We start from the raw sequence: 21,821 nt of genomic DNA, 5'->3' as shown, positions 1-21,821 counted from the left end.
TTCGACTTTCAAACAGAATAGTGATATCAAAGAAAATCTTTTTAATCACATCACAATAATCGAAACTCTCTTTAATTCTGATTCTTGAAACTGATCAAAGAGAAACTGTCACTTGCTTATACGCCCTAATGAAATATCAACCGAGGATTAAGAAGGTCATTGAAAATGTGGAGTATGCGAAAAAACTATGGATTAGACCACAGGTGACACGATTGTCATCTGCATACAATTGGCTTGAAGCCGAAATTTTTGGCTCTTTGATTCTAGTTCGCTGTCAAATGCTGTGTTTAAGCAGTGTTTATATCATTTTTCATACGGTTGCACCAACATCAGGAAACGATTTCGAAGGAATATAAACAAACTGTAATAAACCATAAATTTATTTTCTTATTCAAAAAGAATTCAAATTACTGGTTTCATAGAAAATACAAGACTAGAGTTATACATATATATGGGTTTAACGAAATTCACTTTTGACACCAGTGTGGTTTGATTGCTTTGAGTTTTTTTTCCTCTTGCTTGAATTGTCAGTGAAAGTGTGGTAAAACTGAGTTTCCAGTGATTATGGTACTGAATACCAGTGATATAACAGTATTGCTGAGAGTGACAGTTCAAATATTTTCTAAATTGAAATGTTTTATTGCCTGTTGAGATGCAAATTTTTCGAAGCCTGAATCAAAATGTGGCGTTTCCAGCCACAGGTAAATATAAACAAACCATTTCTGCTAGCAAAGCGAGTTGGAAAAATGGTTAATCTCCATTCAAATATTTACGGGTCAAACAATACAAAACGAAGGATTTGTGAGAGTAGTATGTAGTAGAATCACAGACTAACAGACAGGACACTCAAATTAGATTCTTCAATCATTTTAACGTTCATTTCGAATATTCCTTTATTTGGGACAGTACTCACATGTGTCATGATGGCGCCACGTTACCCTATCAAAAACATCCTGTCTGTCATCTAGACTGTGTTTATTTTTTTCATTTACCAACAGAGTTGCCATTCATACAGAATTACCTATAATGTATTGATTTGTATACGTCCATGTGAATTTCATGCAGGATACAGGTTTAATACATATTGCCAAAACTATATACATAATTGTGCCTACTTCTCATCCTCCAACGCAAGACAAAATCGAACCCGTTTTGTTACAATATTTACTTGCTTCTGGTCTGCCGCCACTTAATTTCGGGTGATAACTACCAACACAACAATAAATAAAAATGAGTCAAATAAATGGTTACCTTCCAACATCGCGAAAAAGTTAAATATATTATCAACGTAATCCAATAATTTATTGTGACGATTCATTTTCAAATATTTTGATGAAATCATGCATCCCTGCAAGCAGCTGATCGGTGTTGACAAACGAGGGGAAACCAACTAGTAAAAAAAACTTTTACATAACACAAGGGGTGTACAAATAGTAAATAGTTCGCGCAGTACAATATAGGTGGAGCTAGTGCATAACGAAAAATTTTTTTATAAGAATTTACTCATACTGTCATGTCTGTTAGTCTGTGGTAGAATGTAGTTGGAAATCAACTAAGTTTGGTCATGATTCCATACTAGTGTTTTTTTCTAAAACGAATCCTTGTGAAACATATGTTTTAGTCGATATTAACATAAGGCGCTTGCTAATCGTTAGAGAACATTGACAGAGAACAACTCGAGCTTTTATTCCCTAGCTAAGGTGATAGCTCCAAAACTGGTCTCAATGTTTCAAATAGTTCACATTTTTTGTAAAGTATTGTTTGAAATTAAAATCTCTATAAAATTAATATTTTGAAGGTTTCGTGATGATGCAAAATTAGAAGATTAGATTTAATGTGCGAACGATTTTTTAAACATCATCTAGAAAAATGTTCGCTAGTGAACTTTTCACAACTGATTCTGAGACAGATGAGATCAGTTTCAGTGAAAATCTTGTTTGCAAAAAAATCAGTAGTGAACTTTTCTTTAGTGAGTTTTTTGATCGATAATTTTTTTGTCTGAAAGTCACTTGCCGAAAATTTGATTTTTTTCCAACACTGATCGTTACTATTTCACTAATGTTTAATCTCTTGAATCTCTTGAACCGTTCTGAGTAACAATAACACAATTCATCTCAGCTTCACTTACCATCTCATCTGTCTCTGTTCAATCCATTCTAGCCAAGAGAAGGATGAAAATAGATGCGTTCGATTCAAGTTTTTGCAATGCTATAACAGTAGTATTGCACAATTGTCGAACTGTTTTTTCTGTGGTATTGCTTCTTAGTGCCGAAGAGAAGATACTTTATTAGATTCCATCACAATTCGTTGATTGGAAGTCGAGTAATACCCAAAATAACACACTAATTAGATGACTACTATGCATATGTAAGAAAACAGTTTGAAAATTGATAATCTTCTCGAAGCAAGATGGAAATGGATAATTCATTTGTTTTTGAAATATTTAAGCCCTAAAAATTATTTCCTGATATTCTTTCCATTCTTTCTATATTCACTTATACTTGATAAAAATACAAACGAAGCACAACAGGAACTTTATTGGAATGACTGATGATTTGAGACATAATTTACTTCTATTTATACGATATAAGTGCAACTAAACTCTTATTTTACAATTTATACTAAACAATAACATAATATAACCGAACGGTTGCCGATAAAAATTCTTCGACTTTTGATTACTCTGTTCCGTATTGAAAATTTTATGATTTTCAGTATAAGGCCGAGTTTCTATAACTATGCGCATCAAAATGGTATGAACGTTGCTTAACATATTGTTGACAACAACGCCACCAAAACAAAATGCGTCGGTTTCAAGAACCAGCTTCCATAGCAGAAGGGTGGTCTAATCCACAATATGTTAAGCTACGTTCATACCATACAATCAAACCACACTGGTGTCAAAAGTTAATTTCTTCAAACCCTATATAAATATAACTCTAGTATTCTCTAAAAAAAACAAGTAATTTGACCTCTTTTGAATAAGAAAAAGAAATTGTGGTTTATTATAGTTTGATTATATTTCCTTATATTGGTGCAACCGCATGAAGAAAAATGTGCTTGAACACAGCATTTGACAGCGAACTAGAACCAAAGAACCAAAATTTTCGGCTTCAAGCCAATTGTATGCAGATGACAGTCGTGCCACCAGGGTGGATTAGACGATTAAGGGCTGAGGCCAGTGTGTTTTAGGGTGTTTTCACGCTTCAAGTCTGATTTTCTCAGAAACGGTTACGAATATCAAAAACCCAACCGACAATCTCTTAGAAAATTAGATTAGATTATTCTGTTAAAATTTCAGAATGATTCCTTGACTTGACGAGAAAATCTTTTTTCTGAAGGAAGAATTGCATAGCTGAAAACGCCGTCTTTCAACGTGTTCATTGAATATCTCGCCTTCAACAGCATGGATCAAAAATCTAACCTGACAATGTCTAGATAATTTAATTTAGATGCGACTAGTGCATAAAAACATATATGTTGTCGCGATAAAAATGATGTGAAGGTTATTTTTGTGGAGGTTAGTCGATTTCTATGTCGGCGCCATTTTAGTTCCCTGGTAACGTAACAAAACATGAGAGAGAAATAAAATCGGATCAAAAAGGTTGCCAAACAAGCGGTGGTTTCATTGGATTTTATGTGATGTAGTCAAACTTGTAACCGAAAATATCAAAACTTTCTTGGCCACTCGGCCACATCGAGAGTCATTTTGCACATTTGCGAGAGAGAGTATTGAGAAAAATATAATACGCAGAGCGAGTCACGTGGTCATACGCGACCTACTGGCCTCAGCCCTTAATACTACGTAAACTTTCATAATACGTACGACAGGTGGTTAACTATACAGCTTTTACAATTCGTGGTTCCTACGCCGTCTCCACATCTTTACTCAGCCATTAATGATTAGGAGTAAATTTCTTTCAATTTTTTTCGTTTGGTTAATAAAAAGACACTTACTGAAAGTTTTAAAAACTGTTTGACAGTTTTCACAGAAGTTTGGTTATATGAAGATAATTTTACTACAGAAAACAGATATAGAGGCTCACAAACGAACTGTGTGTAAAATTTGCTCAATCTGCATGGTGAACACTTGCAGATGTCACCACGATCGACACGAGGTGCCACCACGATTTGGGTGCTGCTTTCACACGAAACACAATTTTGGGTGCAACATTCACTTCACGCAGACCCTGTCAGCTTGAAGCGGAAACAATCTTCAGCTTGGTAACGCCATCGCACGGCATCACGTTCAACATATCATGTCAGTGCGCAGTGCTTCTATTTTTGCGCGCACGAATTTGACATTTCTCTCCCCTACTTCAATGTACTAGATTCGATGCGGACTCGTCTGCTAGATTTGCTTCACGCTAGATGTTTGTTTTGCTGTTGGTTAAAACACAGATAACAGATATACAGCTCCAACTAAATTTTTCAAAACCCTGTGTAAATTTTAAATTCGCTATACGTTGGAAACATTACCACCACCTACTCGACTATTCGCCGCGATATTTCATATCGTTCCACTACGTTCCAGAATGATAACAAAATCCTCCTGCCTCCAACATTGTGTCTCATGTGAAAGCAGCACCCAAATCGTGGTCGCAACTCGTGTCGATCGTGGTGACATCTGCAAGTGTTCAACATGCAAATTGAGCTAAATTTTACGCACAGTTCATATGTGAGCCTGTATATCTGTTTTCTGTGGTTCATATGTGAGCCTGTATATCTGTTTGCTGTGCATCTACTCTAAACTTGAGTAGATTTTCAATTCTAGAAGCCAAATTTGAGTAATTAAGATTTTTTTGAGTTGTTATACTATTTTTGAATATGAGTAGGAGCTTATTCAGTTTTAAATAACTTTTTCTAGGCGTGTTGGTTTTGGATTTGACATTTAGCTGAGCGAGGAGCTTTTTGCAGCTGAATTTTTGTTTCTTCTTCCAATCAAAACAGTTCCTTGTGTGGTTGTAATCAGTTTTTCGCATTATTGTGGCACATTGCGTAGTTTTTATTATTCAGTGTTCCAGCTCGATTTCGTTAGTTTCAATAACAATTTTGTTGTTTTAAATGTACGAAAAGATAGAACACTGTGTTGAGTATTACAATCGTTTCAGGTCTGACTGAACTGTTTTTTAGACAAATTAGGTTATACATTGTGGCATCACGATGACCGACGCAAAAGTAGCGCATAGCTGTGAGACGGAGAATTGCACAAAAGCGGCCACCCTCCAATGCCCAGTGTGTCTCAAAATGGGCATTCAAGGATCGTATTTTTGCAGTCAAGACTGTTTTAAGGGATCTTGGAAGTCGCACAAGGTGATTCATCTGTTAGCAAGTGAGACATGTTCTACGGTTTTGGATGCATGCCAATATATGCCGGCATTTTGCGTCGTGACATAATCCAATTATCACTTGTTTTTTTTCCTCAGAGGGAAACAACGATAAGAACGCCTACAATCCGTGGCCTTATTACACATTTACGGGCAAGTTACGACCATTTCCGCAATCTGAAATAAGAGCAGTGCCCTTAAAGATTCCACGTCCGGATTATGCCGATCACAAGGAAGGTCGATCCAAATCGGAAGAAGCGTTGCGTGGAAATACCACGATTAAAATACTGGATGATGAAGAGAAGGAAGGCATGCGGGTAGCATGTCGGTTAGGGCGAGAAGTTTTGGATGAAGCGGCTAGGGTTTGCGATGTTGGTGTAACTACGGATGAAATCGATCGGATCGTACACGAAGCTTGCATAGAACGAGAGTGCTATCCGAGCCCTCTAAATTATTACAATTTCCCGAAGTCATGCTGTACCTCAGTGAACGAGGTTATTTGTCATGGAATTCCGGACATGCGCCCCTTGGAGGACGGCGATATTTGCAATGTGGATGTAACGGTGTATTTCAGAGAATTCCATGGGGATTTGAACGAGACATTTTTCGTAGGCAACGTTAAGGATCAACACAAGAAACTAGTGCAGGTCACTTATGAGGCACTAATGAAAGCGATCGCCATCGTGAAGTGCGTATGGGTAATATTGATTTATAATGGCTCTTTAAAGTTTTTCGTTTTTGTAGACCCGGTGAACGATACCGTGAAATCGGCAACGTTATTCAAAAGCATGTTCATGCCCATGGTTATAGCGTTGTTAAGAGTTATTGCGGCCACGGAATCCATCGATTATTCCATACTGCACCGAATGTACCCCATTATGCCAGTAAGTGATAGCAGCGTTACTAATGGTCCGTTAAACAGATAAATGAGAAATATTCATGCATTCATTTTGCAGAAAACAATGCGGTTGGAGTTATGAAGCCAGGCCACTGCTTTACTATCGAACCGATGATATCGGAAGGCACGTGGCGCGATGTTTCATGGCCGGACGATTGGACAGCTGTTACTGCCGACGGACTGTTCTCTGCCCAGTTCGAACAAACATTGTTGGTTACCGAAACGGGATGCGATATACTCACAAAACGAAGGAACGCCGACGGATTACCGCATTTCATGGATAAGTTGTAACTTGTTTTATTGGCAGTCCAAAAAATAATTGGAGAAATTGCGTCGTACTTTTCATAGTTTATTTTTTTAGTAGTTTCTTTTCGTTCTACAGATAAATAATAGAATCAATATTTTCATCGTGTTTAGCTGCACAACATCCGCAGCGAATAAAACTCTTTTCAACTGTTTTGTTTGAAACATTGTTTTGTAATGTACAAAATGTTTGTAAAACTAATAAACCAGAATTGTTGATAGCTTTCTCACGTTCTCTTACGATGCCGGTGTTTTAAGGTCTCCCAAAATTTTCCCGTACTGCCCATCATATTTCGGCACTTTTGATAAGTTTTGTTTCGCCGGTTTTTCCTCTTCGATTACCTCATCTACCTTGATGCGTTTTCCTTCGGTGTACTCGCGCTTAGATGGCTGGGTCTCTGTTTTCCGTTTAAGTGGCTGGGCAAAACTACCCTGTCCGGCTGCTCGCAACGAATCTTCGACGGTGTAGGGTTCAATTTCAAGAGCTTTCAGTCGACGTTTATGAACTTTTGTTCGAAAGTGATCCTGTAGGGCACGTTCGTTGATGTAATAAGTAGCACAATGAATGCAGTAGTACTGAGCAAAACCTGGCTTATCCAAGTCTACATCCTGATTCAACAGTTGTTCAGAATTAGTTTTTAAATCGTCGTCTATTTCATCTAAATCCTTCTTACGACTTCGAAGTCTCCATCGTCGGCGTAAATGTGTGTCACCACTGTGCATTTTCTTACGCGCGTACGGCATTATGGACGATTTTAGCCGAAAACGAACCGCAGCAAAAAATTCACTTCATACAAATTGCACCGAGGTTTCCGAATCAGTTGTTCAGGAGAACAAGTAATCTCCACCACAGATTCGTGAACAAACAAAACATGTGCTACAAAAATTTCAGACTACAATTTTGAAGTGACACCAGAGATGCCAGGTCGAAAATTTCAAATATTTTCAATCAGGGTTGAAAAAGTCGGTATACTCGAAAAAAGTTTGCACGCTTACAGTAAAATACCCATCTATGAGTTTCACAAATACACGTTTTATTTTAATTGGAGCTGTCAAACGTCAGGGTCAGAGATGCCATTTATACAGATTTATCTGTATTATACAGATTTTTACAACCTCATACAGATCTAATACAGAATACAGATTTTATACAGATTCCCTAAATTTAATACAGATTTAAACAGATTTCACAAGAAGTTATAAAGAAAAATTAAACTGTTTTCGTCTGAGCTAGCTTTTAGTATTTGTTTGCATTCCGATGAGATGAAAGTTAATACATCAGCGGACAAATCACAAATTAAAGTAAAAATTGGTGTGCAGATATTTGATGATCAACACAAAAAAAACATTTAGACAGAGTGAGCACGAGAAAGCAGAGCCAAACTTGGTACTGACCAAAGCGAGTAATGCATTTACAGTAAATTAAAAGGACCTTGTCAGAAGGAAAGCTGAGCAGATTTATCGCTTGAACTCTAACAAGGCCCCTTTGGCTTGCTGAATTAGCAGACCAAAAAAGGGAAGCATACCCCTCTTTTGGTCTGCTAATGTCATCCATCAGCTCGATTCAGTTTTTCGTGTTTATTCTGTCTGCAGCCTGAGAGTTGTAAGACCTGACTTGAAGTTGCATATTAAGTCAACTTGTAAATCTAGAAAAGTATAGGGAATTGAAATTTGATTGTGGTTGAAAAAACATTCATATTAAATTTCGTCCTTACATATTTTTGTGAACTACGAAGATATGAAAAATAAAAGCTCATTTAAAATCTCATTCTTCAACCATAATCTGAGAAAGCGTTCAACATCATTTCATTGTAAAAATTCATTTTATTAGTGAATACAGATAAATACAGATTTTTTATTCAGGGTAATACAGATTTTCTCTGAAAATATCTGGCATCTCTGGTCAGGGTACGTTTGGATTTAGCATCTACTAAGAGTAAACTCAGCAGCTAGAAGTTCTATATGGAAGATCTATAATAAAACAGAAACTGGAACAAACATATCCCCAGCAAGCCGTTCTAGTTTTATTTATTCGACCAGTTCTTCTGTCAAATTTAAATCTGGTTACGGTGCCGTTCTATTTTTTGTATATTTGAAACGCGAGTAAAACACTGCTGGGGCTGCCACTTTTTCTTGTTATAAAGTCCAGATTCAAATTTTGTAACTGACGTAAATTATGCATCTAGAACTAAAACACTACTGCATATGCCCTAACTACTTGTACATTTGATATCATCAAAGACATCATATTTACAAGATATCCAACTCTCACATCTCCCGAACAAATCATTGGCAACATCTCAGGTGAGTTTGCATCGAATCTCGTACATACATAGAAGTAAGGAAGATAAATTTTAAATTCGTACGCGCCAAAAGAGCAGCACGGCGCACCTATACAATTGACATGATATGTTCAATATAATGTCGTGCGATCACAGACTAACAGACAGGACACTCACATTAGATTCTTCAATCATTTTAACGGTCATTTCGAATATTCCTTAATTTGGGACAGTACTCACATGTGTCATGATGGCGCCACGTTACCCTATCAAAAACATCCTGTCTGTCATCTAGACTGTGTTTATTTTTTTCATTTACCAACAGAGTTGCCATTCATACAGAATTACCTGTAATGTATTGATTTGTATACGTTCATGCGAATTTCATGCAGGATACAGATTTAATACATACAAAACTATATACATAATTGTGCCTATTTCTCATCCTCCAACGCAAAACAAAATCGATCCCGTTCTGTTACAATATTTACTTGCTTCTGGTCTGCCGCCACTTAATTTCTGGTGAAAACTACCAACACAATAAAAAATAGTCTAGATGAACAACGTTGAGTCAAATAAATGATTACCTTCCAACATCGCGAAAAAGTTAAATATTTTATCAACGTAATCCAATAATTTATTGTGACGATTCATTTTCAAATATTTTGATGAAATCAGGCATCCATGCAAGCAGCTGATCGGTGTTGACAAACGAGGGGAAACCAACTAGTAAAAAAACTTTTACATAACACAAGGGGTGTACAGATAGTAAATAGTTCTCGCAGTACAATATAGGTGGAGCTAGTGCATCACGAAAAATTATTTTTTATAAGAATTTACTCATACTCTCATGTCTGTTAGTCTGTGGTGCGATGGCGTTGTTGAACTGAAGATTGATTTCACTCCAAGCTGACAGGGTCTGATATCATAAAAGGCTTTATATAGGTAAATATTCCAATGAATTTTTCAAGTAACTTTTATTCCTTGGTCAATTCCTAAGAAATCCAAAAATACATCATGTTTGATTTCTGAATAATTTTGAAATGGGTAATTTTCTACCCGTTCTCGATTCGTCCTCACATATAAAACTTGGTAATAAATATATCATGTTAACCATGTGCGGTCTCATGTGTACTGGAAAGAATTGAACATTAAATTGCTTTAGCGAGGACAAAAAGACCACGACGATTATAATATCTTCAACCGAACCGAAACAAATTCTGGATCTAGATTCTTGTCTAGATATCATCAAAAATGATTACACGAAATAAAAAGAAAATTAATTTCCTCACATTTTCAAATGAACAGCTCTTGTAACAGATCCTACAATTTTACAATATAATTGAAATTAAATGAGTTCTTCATAGCAGCCAGTGTAAAATTCAATCGTCATCCTAAGAAAAGTTCAAATAATGAAACTTAGATGGCGTGTCAGGTAAAATTAGCTTTGAGTTAGGTTACCAATGTTGTAGTTTTCAGCGGGGCATAGAATGCGACGGAATCGCAGCAGAATAGCAAAATAATGAGCGCCAGAATCACAGATGCCATTTGCAGACTTTTTATAGGGTTTTAAAAAACTGCATATTGTTCTCAAGTTTACAGCATTTGTCTTATCAAACATTAGAAGGAATAAGAAGTGAATCGCCTGGTGAATTAAAGGCAACTACAGATTTAAAAGGTATTTTCGACGACACGACCTGCCACTCGTCTATCGAAACTGTATCGCAAATTTAACTACCCCTCAGTAACTGATAATGTCAAAACGAAAATGCCTGAAAAACTATTGAAACTGGCAACACAAGTTGATAGATTATTGATTTTAAATAACAGTTACCATAACCTTGGTTACTGCATATTGGAGACATGGGAAATGTAAACAAAACAAACTGTCTCGAGTGGAATTATTATTTAGTTTAATCGGATAGAGGTCTTCGTTAAGGCTTGCTGGTGCTCGAACATATTAAAAATGACTTCCAGACAATTCAATATTCATGGATGTTTGTTAAATAGTTCAACGTAACCATACTTAGATCTATAATGACTCTCTGTTATGTAAATGAGTTTATAAATGGTGTTAAGTTTTGCAGTCATTCAATCCGTCATTGCCAAATTTTTTAATCAGTCCTATCATGAGAATTTGGTATTAAAAGCATCATTGTTATTTTCTAATGACTTTCTAAAGTAAAACCATTTCAATTCCCCCTTTGTTCCAAATCGTTCAACCCTCGTTGCTAATCAGCATACATGTTGTGAAACAATGCGCTGTCATATTTTGGAAACTCCTCTACTTCTACTCTCAGTGATTTGAGGTCTTCACAAAGTGCGTGTATACTTTGATGAATATGAAAGGCACTTGAACAGCACGGGAATCAAATTTCTCAGTATATTAGATCTGATCGAAATTATAGGTTTTGAAGTGCACATCGGAAGCTGGAGAGTGCAAACAGGTCTCCTCCAAATAATTTGATTATTTGTGTCTCAAACAGAAAACAGACTATAACTAAGGTCTACCGTAAGGCTGCTGGAACTTGTTGAAGTAGTCGAATGTAAACAGTGTCGGATACAATTTAACAATGAAGTCTCATTTTCATTTCGTGAAGACTGGTACTAACTTCCGGGTTGGTTGACAGTATGTTAAGTAAAAGTGACGTGTTTCGGAAACTCGACTGGTTATTTCTAAAAAGAAAGACCATAATCATGGATGAGTTAGATGACTACACTGAAGATAGAGCTAATGGGTAGCTGTGGATGATATAGGATCAAAGATAAACTCAAGATGGAATACTCTATGATTTTTCATATAGCATTCAAATAGGACCCCTCGATGAAATCGGTTCACCGTCAGTTGCAGTACAATTCTTATTTAAAACAAAACAACAAGCGTCGAATAGCTACATGCGTCGTAACTATGACAATTTTTGTTTATGTGGAATTAATCTTAAATTGCAATATGATAGAAATCGTAGTATTTTGTGCATATCGAGTGGATTTTGAAACAGGAAAACAAAAATCAATTAGAATTATTGCTAAGAATCTGTTCAATTTGCAATATTCTTATTTTACGAAGCATTAAAGTGAATGGATGTTACAACATATTTTGTGCGGTATGTTTACATATGTTTACTTCTCTCCAAACTTGTATTGCTGCTATGGAATTTTACTGTCGTTTTCAAATGTTTATCGACGCTTATTTACGAAGGGTCAACAAAATTAAACTATTACTAAGTTCACTGGTTCACGATTACTGGTCCAATATTTTTCGATGGATCGTATGGGGCTATGTAATCTTGAGCTTATCTTTGATAGGATGACGCATTTCTGTCGCAACACTACTTCTAGTACCAGATTTGGTTATTGTACTATTGTGGTCGGCGCAAATCTAAAAAGAAAGTTGAAACAAAATTTAAATTTATATAAAAGTTTCACAACTTTCTCAAATGATTTGTTTATTTATTTTAGCGCTCCTTGGTTACTAGTTCATAGCAACTTAAACAGTGTTGCTCAAGAAGTTTATTTTCATGATTATCGAGGGGTCGCTATATTTATGGTAACTGGCGGTAAATCACTCACGAACACTTTTTGTTCAGATTTTTCTTCGGAGTGCCTGGTCGTGTCGTCGGTATTTTTCTCCAGCGACAAGAATTATTTGTTTGAACTGAAAGCATCAACAAATATGTTTCTGTCAAAGACGACTGAATTTTTAGAGTGGATGATTTAAATTTTTTTATACTACACCCTCATTGAACATAACTCAAAAATGAGTGACACATCACTCAAATACATTAAAAGTGCACGTACTCTAAACTTGAGTTACCACCTATCTACTCATTTTTGAGTTAAGGGGCGAAATTGTCAAAACTTGAGTAATTTCTACTCAAAATAAGTAAACAATATTTTGTTCAAAATTTGAGTAAGTTCAACTCAAAATTTGAGTTCCTTGCTCTCAAAATGAAGAAACTTTTCTTCGTTATTTTCGTAATTCTTCTTTCTTTTGAATGCGCAAAATAGTGATTCAAAACCGTTTCCCTTTGAACGGATTTTAGTAAAAATTGAATTATTTTGATATCCTTATGTTGGGCTTTTCACTAAGCATAACTGAAACCACAAAACATCGATGATTGACGTTGATTCATGTTTTCAAAACCGGATCTAGAAACGGCAACGGAAAACGACGTATTCTTGCATTATTTACTTCGATAAAAATATTCCGATAATGAAAACGCTCTGACCTGAAGAAGTATTTTTTTCACTCAAATGTTCAAAAACTCAACTCTTACTCTAATGTATGGATAAATGCGAGAGAACTCATGGCAACGATTTTACTTCACTCAAATTCATACTCAAATTCATACTCAAATTTTGACATATTGTTCCAGTTTATGAATTTGGGTAATCGCAACTCAAACCATGAGTTATGTTCAAAGAGCGTGTAGTTTATTTTTATAGTTAGTATTGATAATGTTTCGAGTGAAGCACTAGGTTTTGAAGACAAAGACGTTGATTAATATCACGTATCATAGTGTAATTATTCTGGTTATGAAAACATTGTCATTTAACGGTCAATTAAAAAATATTTGGCTGGTTTGTGGTCTCGAAGCGATTGAACCGATTCAAATGACAGTTTCTCTATCTTTGCGGCATTTTGTCGCTATCTTGTCGCATCGCAATCTTTGTTGATCGCTAGTAAAAATTACAATAATGGTATAGTGAAAATCTACTTCCAGTACGTAGCCGTTTATTTCACAATTTCTTATTTTGCATAGTTTTTAAGAAGTGTGTGAAATAAATAGTCTGAATTTGAGTAAAAACTCTCTCCAAATTTAGCAACGGCGAATTAGCGTGTGGAAAATTGATCTTTGCGCTGATGGTGCTTTAAAATTTTTCAGTCTTCGTTCGCCAGTACATCAGTGCATTAGATGTTATTTGGTGCAATTTATATAATCCGTGAATATCTTCTTAGGAAGTAAGATTTGATTATAGCTTCGGCTTTTATTAAGGTATGTGATCAGTGCGTTTAGTAAATTCTAACGAAATCATTTTGTATTGGAATTCGGTCCCGATCACCATTGAAAGATAAGGTTTTATATTTTGATATGCCATATTGAAAAAAATTCGATCTTAAATCGATGAACAGCTAAGAAGAAAATTTGATCTGGATCCCGTAACAATTGAATCATTTAGAATAGAAGAAAAATACGATCAATTGAAATACTAATTGACGGCTATGGACGAGTTATGACTAATGATAGTGGTGGGGCGTAACGCTAATTAAAGGAAACGATGACACCCTAGGGGCTATGGAAGTTGTCTGACTGTCTGAAACAGTGTGGCCTGTTTCGATAAAGGCAATGCAGAAGGGTTAGTAAAGTTGTTTAAATTTCACGAAATGAATTGCGGAATCGTACTTTCGCATTTTTCGGATTATACAACTTTGGGGAAATTTTAGTTTGAGCTGTTGAATCAATAAGGACTGTGTTACTGAGGTAAATTAAAATCGCATGCATTTCGATTAGCGCATCTGGCGTCAATGTACTGACTAGGTCAACTTGAAAAAAGCTGTATATTTGATTGCTCATCGCGATTGATAGGGTTTTGGGGAGTAACTCGATTGTAGATATTTTGGAAAACATATTCTAGCTTCGGCTATAACTATGAGTCTGAACATGTATTCGTTAAAGCGATTGAAATTACAATTAGCATTGTAGATAATCAACGGCATCTGTTGACTTAATTGGGATGCACAATTCATATTCACTTCAAGGCTATAGAATGTATTGGTTTCTGTGGAATCAATTGTATGTTATATAAATACATCCAGGTGCACCACATGATCATTAGCTCGAAGCATTACGGAAGGGATTACCAATAAATCAATGTTCAGTATCTCTCGTGCTTTATCTATATCCAGAGCAGTAAGTGCTAAGTGTTACGCAGTGATTTTTCGGTCTTCAAATGATAACGTTTAGAACATAATTATACCTCGTAAAGCAAAGAAATGTTATCGACTAATACATTAAGAATGCCTAATCCGCCTGGACTTGTTTGAACGGTCAGGTGACGTTGACCGTGGCTGAAAGGAAAGGGTAAATTCCCACACTTGTGAAGCAAGTAATTTTGTAGTCACTGTTTCATTACTGAGTTGTGTCACTAGCCGGTTTGTGGATTTCTTTTACCGTCATAACCAATTCAATGTTTGAAAAACCAAGAAGTTTATTGTGCTATGATTCATAACAAAACTATAATTGTTCTCTACGTTGTGTATGCAATGTAAAGTATTTCTCGTGGATTCTGCGATTCCGGAAAGCATTGACATTGGAGCAGACATGCTTTCCCTAAGATAAGATACTTTGTCGGTGAGATGAGTGTTTGCATGACACGATACGCAAACATCAGAGACATACCTTGCTACCTGTACACTTCATTCTGTACCCCGTATCTCAGCCTTCCATAGTTGATTGTCATTGGATTGAGTAATATCAGGGTTATTTACTGCAATAATAGATATTGTTTCAGATCAAACTGGTGACAAATGGTCAATAGATTGGACCATTACACAAATACCGCCAGATAGGTGCGTGATAGTGTTCTAGTAAATCTTGTAGGTAGTCAATTTTTCAAGTAATAATAGAGTGGCACTTCAGGAAATTGTGAGATATCAGTGTCAATAAACCGTAAAATTACTATTTCCTTAATCATATAGAAAAGTTATACAATCACTATGAAAACCGACATTTGAACCGAGGGCCGGATGTCATATACCATTCGACTCAGCTCTACGAGCAAATGTCTGTGTGTTTGTGGAATTTCATTTGGATCTGACTTCAGGTTCCGTAATTTTCAACCAAAAAGTGAAAATAATGTCACTCATTTTTCTCGGAGATGGCTGAACCGATTTTCACCATCTTAGATTCTACTTAAAGGTCTTAAGATGTTATAAGAATATTCCAATTTTCATTCGGACCAAACCCCTGGTTCAGGAGGTAGGGTGCTTAGTGTAAAAATGTCAGTTTCAAGAATCTATTTTTCGTAAGCTACCTCTTTGTATCGACTAGCGATTTTCTCTAGTTTGCAGATCATGACCACAAATGTTTTGCTAAATTTAACCAAGTCCGACTACCGGCACTTTTTTTCAAAATTCGAATCGCCATAGAGAATTAAAAAAAAATTGTATGTCTTATTGGTATTGAATGAACTGAATGTCATTATGTCATTTATCAAATGTGATAAAATGGAGCTCACTTCACTTTCTCACATATGATTGAGTAGATTTTCACTAACTCAACTCAAATGTAGTAAATCAATGTAGTAGTATTATGCAACAGAAATTTTCAAAACTATTTTCTAAACTTTTTTAAATTGTATTACGGGAAAATTATGCTGTAATATATACGAGATAATGAACATGAGAAAGATAGCTTACACTACCTAGTGGATTGAAACAGGTTTTCTCATATAGAATGACAATGCTAATGCTGTAAGAATCGTTTTTTGAACAGACTCTTGTATTCCTTCCTGTATCTAGCGAACGTCCCCATGTAACACGGTCAATGTAACGCTTGTCAAGTCATCCACTATGTGTGGATCGGTGTGCCTTTTGCCGGCATTTTTAACATACACTTTAAACTTTTCCACTAGAATCAACTGTCATTATGGAGCATTCAAATTAAATTTTGTGTCTGTGCTTGAGAGAAGGTTATTATATTACATTTCTTTACGTTTACTGTCATGTTATTTTTGTAACACATGTCTAAGACCTTCTAAATATTTATATAGCACAACAATCCACAAGACTTGTGATGATGCCGTATATTCTGAAATCATTTACATTCCTACTTTAAATGACGACAGTTCACTGCATAGAGTAGCACAGCCGATTCGTGGAGAATGGAAAACATCTTCTGTATTTATAGGTCATATTAGTAGATGGTTATAAAAATTGACTTTGGCTGTACTGGTTTAAGATTCAGGCTCCGAAAGTAGTGATCTGAAATTTCAAAACGAAACTCACATAAATTTTTTAGAGATAAATTAACGTTTGAGCACAGATCAGGTGAGCGTGGGTCTTCCAAACGTGTACTATGTCGATCTCAGAAAACCAACATCTATCCGTCCCATTAAGACGCCATGATCTATCCGTCCCATTAAGACGCCGTTCGAGGCACTCGTGCCGCTTCGAAACACTCGTGCTGACTTCGGTCCACGTCGTGATTCAGCCAAACATGTACTCGAAGTGCACTTGCGTTCGTCTTTCTAGCCCTAAATAAGTATGTGCGGGATCCAGGAGCAGGATACCTTTCTCATCTGCAGAATCTAACTTAACTTAGGCATGCTTGCGCACTTTCTCTTTCCGGTCGTCCAGTAAAATTTAATGTATTACTATTACTGTCATTTATTTACCCCGGTTTCATCCTCCAGTCTAACCCTAATGCCGTGGACTCAGGAGCTCTTTTCAAGTTCCTGAACGAAATGATTTGGATGTTTTTAAGTTTGTAAAAGCATCCATTAGCCCTCCCAAAAGTACGTGCGTATCTGTTAAAGATTTCTTGGAACCGTTCAAAATCAACCCCCATAACTTTCGATTCGGGATTGCAAAGACCCTTCCTTTCAGACATTCCTTTAGACCGTGGGGTAGTTCTGCGATTTGCTCTTATTCATTGTATGCTGTTCACTATTATAAATGTAGCATCAGCCTTACTTTCGTCGATTTTAATTTACGAAAGTTTTATTCGATCGAATTCAATTTCGTCCTCCCTGGTATATCGTATTCCTCGAGGTACGAGATTCCCCCAAAACCTTCTTTCTCATCCCATTAAAAATCTATATTTTCCAATCCGTGTAAAAAAATCGCATAAAAACCACGTAAAAAAGACCTCAGTGTATACTATCCGAGCCCGACTTCTTGTTCCGTAATTGCTGGGTGATAAGTTCTCAGTTTTATAAGTTTTTTTACAAGTGACGTTGAAAAATACTGCAAATTCCACACAACCTGTTTTAATTCGGCTAGTGGTGTGATGGTACACCTTTCTCATTTTACTCATACTTTCACAAATATTACTAAAGCCTTTTAAAAAAATACTTCCTATCTTTTAAAACAATCACAAAAATTACATGACATCTACACAACTACTTAAAAGCTATTACAAACAACTTATAACAAATTAAATTATCCATAGTCAGATTATTTCAGAACGCTTGATTTTTTCAATGAAGCGGCGGGAAGGCTCTCCAAACTCAAACAACTCTTCTACTGTAGTGAATGATCTTATGCATGCAGTAATTGGCTCGTTGTATCCGAATACAGTCCTATGGAATCTGTTCTGAAGCAGGTTTGTGTTACGCAGTGATCTATTCGGTATTCGAAAATTAAGGTCATAAAGCAGTTCAGGAGCATCAATCTCTCCGTTGATCAACTTAGCAATTATCAACGCCTGTTGAATTTTTCTACGTCGCTGTAACGTGTCGATTCCTAACAATTGGCATATGTCTGAATATGGTGGCAAGTTTACTGGATCTCTCCACGGTAAATTTCGTAATGCCATACGAACAAATCGTTTCTGCACTCGTTCAATTCTAAGGCTCCACGATACTTGATACGGAGTCCAGATTACCGACGCGTTTTCGAGAATTGGGCGAACGAGTGAGCAATACAAAGCCTTAAGGCAATGCGGGTCTTTAAAGTCCTTTTCAATCTTAGCGATGAAACCCAATTGACGTGTTGCTTTCGAAACGATTTGAGAACGATGAGCATCGATCGTCAGTTTAGCATCCAACTGTACACCAAGATCACACACTTGATCCACTCTAGAGATAATTGTACCATCAATGTTATAGTCAAATATGACTGGAGATGAAATCCTATGAAATGTGATGACTTGGCACTTGGCCTACACTTATCATGAGTTTGTTTTTCCTGCACCAATCGCTGAACAATGTAAGCAGACATTGTAGTCGCTGGCAATCATCTACACTACGAACAGTGAGATACAGTTTTAAATCATCTGCGTAGACTAATTTACATCCAGCTCCCAAAAGCAACGCCACATCGTTGAAGAATAATACGAACAACAGGGGTCCTAAGTTACTACCTTGTGGGACACCTGATTTATTCGAAAACTCGGATGATGTGCTGTGGTCTATTTTCACGCGTAATTTCCTATCGGAAAGATATGAGTCCAACCAAGATACGAGTTGCGAAGATAATCCAAGGCGAGATAATTTGCAAAGAAGTATTTTATGATCTATTTTGTCAAAAGCAGCTTTGAGATCGGTATAGATAACATCCATTGGTGTTTTAGCTATAATACTAGTTATGCACTGGGATGTGAAGGCCAACAAATTCGTTGTAACTGATCTCCCCGGCATAAAACCATGCTGATCGAATGAGATATAATTCTTTGCGCGATCCAAAATTGCAACACTCACAATTATCTCGAATAATTTCGACGATGCCGAGAGGCTTGTTATTCCACGATAATTCGCTACATTACGTCGATCACCACTTTTATAAATGGGACAAATAAACGACTGTTTCCATATACGAGGGAACGAGAGTTTCCATATCCTCAAACGATTGCTCAATGGTTCAGCTAAAGTTGAAATACAGCGACACAAAACAACCAGTCAAATTTAGGCAGCGAGCCACTATCACAGACTAACAGACATGACAGTATGAGTAAATTCTTATAAAAATAATTTTTCGTGATGCACTAGTTCCACCTATATTTAACTGCGCGAACTATTTACTATCGGTACACCCCTTGTGTTATGTGAAAGTTTTTTTACTAGTTGGTTTCCCCTCGTTTGTCAACACCGATCAGCTGCTTGCAGGGATGCCTGATTTCATCATAATATTTGAAAATGAATCATCACAATAAATTATTGGATTACGTTGATAATATATTTAACTTTTTTAGCGATGTTGGAAGGTAACCATTTGTTTTTCTCAACGTTGCTCATCTAGATTATTTTTTATTGTGTTGGTATTCTTCATCCGAAATTAAGTGGCGGTAGACCAGAAGCAAGTAAATATTGTAACAAAACGGGTTCGATTTTGTATTGCGTTGGAGGATGAGAAGTAGCACAATTATGTATATAGTTTTAGCTAGAGTGCCTATAACCAGAGTGACGACATCTCATCCGTAATGCTGGCAACAATTCAAAACATTCCATTAGCTTTACATTGAATTGACAGGTCGTTTGCTCGTTTGGAACTGGGAGCTGTCATTCCAAACGAACAGCTGTCGCCACTCTGATTATAGTCACTCTAGTTTTAGCATTACACTACAGGTAATTCTGTATAAATGGCAACTCTGTTGGTAAGTGAAAAAAATAAACACAGTCTAGATGACAGACAGGATGTTTTTGATAGGGTAACGTGGCGACATCATGACATATGCGTGTACTGTCCCAACTAAAGGAATATTCGAAATGACCGTTAAAATGATTGAAGAATCTAATTTGAGTGTCCTGTCTGTTAGTCTGTGCCACTATCTTCTGCACGTCATTATTGCTGATTAGTGGTTGAAATCCAGACAAGTACAGCCAAAACTTAGGAGGTGCTGAAGCAGGCATGATGAATGGAACAGAGAGATCTCCAAAATCGATATCATTTGTGCCACGGTCAAAAGCTGGGCGCACTGATAGACCGTCTTCGCCCCGACGACGTTTAGCGTTCAATGCAGGCCATACTGGCATTCTTCCGTCACGGGAGTTTTGAGTGGAAGCACTAACAATGCAATCCACTTTTTTACGAAGCACCTCAACAATACCAGATAGCTGCTGGATCTGTGTATTGATATTGTTGTTGCTAGAGTCGGAACATTCAGCTTTTTGATTTTGGTCCTCAATAAACGCACGAATACTTCTGCCGTTCATCTCGTTCTTGCATTTTGTGCAAATAAATACTGCTTTACCTTGGGCAAAAACATCCTTACAGGAACGGAGATTGAAGCCACAGCAGTTTTGGCTGATGTGGAAAGGAGTTTCACATAAGCCACAGCGCACTGGCTCCAAGTCGTTTATATCATGATGGCATTCTCCACATTGTTTTGAATTCATCTTTGTTTTGGTCAAATATTCGCAAATCAGAACTGACGGAACTCGCTTGGCAAGGCAATAAAGGACTTTAGTAGTGGTTGGTGCTAGCAGTCTTATAGCGCCAAAAACACTTGAGATCGGCCGACCAAAAAACAGCAAAAAAACCAGCAAACGAACAAATTATTTATGTAAACTCCAAGAACTAGTAACGACGAATGGGTTGCCGAAAACAACCAATACAGTTCGGTGTCGTCTTAATAAAAATAACACTTTCAAAAAACGTAAAAAAGGTTCACAAAATTTCAGCACTACGCTTCAATTCGATACTACACGGAAAAAAAGAATATCTCCCGAATTCTTCATTGTCGCTCAAAATACCCAAGTAGCAAATGTAACTTATTAAAATTTCAAGAGGTTCTACAATTGATTTAGAACTGTTTTTTATGTTAGATATGTTCAAAAAGATTTTTAAATATATTAAAATCGGTTGTGCAACTTATCACTGTTAAGTTTTACAATATTACCGAAAAAATCGCTATAGAACAATTTTAAGTATATCCAAAATAATTGTGCAGCAAATTCACCAACTTGCCCACGTTGCACTAGTAGTTATAGAACCTATGCCAAAATTTTCACTTCGTCATGTGAAAACGAAGTGACTAAAACAATTGTTCAACTTATCAAAAATTTTCCAAATGGCTGTCATAATTGTATCGGGCCAATATACACTGAGGTCTTTTTTTATGCGGTCCTTTTTTATGCGTTTTTTTACGCGACTTTTTTATGCAAATTTTCAGAGTTATGCGGTTTTTTTATGCGAAGTTTCAGAGTTATGCGTTTTTTATGCGAATTTTCAGAGTTATGCGGTTTCCCTTCTGCGGTTTTTTTATGCGAAGTTTCAGAGTTATGCGGTTTTTTTATGCGAGTTTTCAGAGTTATGCGGTACGTAAATTCGCATAAAAAAGACTTCAATGT

At 36.5% G+C, this 21,821-nt stretch overlaps 3 protein-coding genes across 7 annotated transcripts in view; 2 read left to right on the top strand and 1 right to left on the bottom strand.

Moving 5' to 3' along the window:
* The first annotated feature begins 4,889 nt into the window (after nucleotides 1-4,889).
* LOC131440333 (methionine aminopeptidase 1) lies at nucleotides 4,890-6,768 on the top strand. Of its 2 annotated transcripts, none has more exons than XM_058611512.1 (5): nucleotides 4,890-5,033; nucleotides 5,112-5,332; nucleotides 5,427-6,015; nucleotides 6,072-6,211; nucleotides 6,284-6,768. In XM_058611512.1, the coding sequence occupies exons 2-5, from the start codon at nucleotides 5,164-5,166 to the stop codon at nucleotides 6,514-6,516; spliced, it is 1,131 nt and encodes a 376-aa protein (XP_058467495.1). In that variant the 5' UTR covers nucleotides 4,890-5,033; nucleotides 5,112-5,163; the 3' UTR covers nucleotides 6,517-6,768. The 2 variants fall into 2 exon arrangements, with proteins under 2 accessions (XP_058467495.1, XP_058467496.1); XM_058611513.1 differs by having other exon boundaries at nucleotides 4,896-5,066; nucleotides 5,134-5,332.
* LOC131440334 (zinc finger protein 593 homolog) lies at nucleotides 6,627-7,429 on the bottom strand. The gene has a single exon (XM_058611514.1). It carries the CDS (start codon nucleotides 7,270-7,272, stop codon nucleotides 6,766-6,768), a length of 507 nt encoding a protein of 168 aa, XP_058467497.1. The 5' UTR covers nucleotides 7,273-7,429; the 3' UTR covers nucleotides 6,627-6,765.
* Nucleotides 7,430-13,650: 6,221 nt separating this feature from the next.
* Nucleotides 13,651-21,821, top strand: part of LOC131440331 (V-type proton ATPase 116 kDa subunit a 1) — a 47,269-nt gene continuing 39,098 nt past the window's right edge. For all 4 annotated transcript variants that reach the window (XM_058611511.1, XM_058611509.1, XM_058611510.1 and 1 more), the window contains exon 1: nucleotides 13,651-13,807. The gene's annotated coding sequence lies outside the window, so the exon portion shown is untranslated. The remainder of the gene's footprint in view (nucleotides 13,808-21,821) is intronic.

The sequence above is a fragment of the Malaya genurostris genome, chromosome 1 (assembly GCF_030247185.1).
Source record: "Malaya genurostris strain Urasoe2022 chromosome 1, Malgen_1.1, whole genome shotgun sequence".
NCBI lineage: Eukaryota > Metazoa > Arthropoda > Insecta > Diptera > Culicidae > Malaya > Malaya genurostris.
The sequence above is the reverse complement of the archived record's forward strand: the minus strand, read 5'-3'. Positions and strand labels throughout refer to the sequence as shown.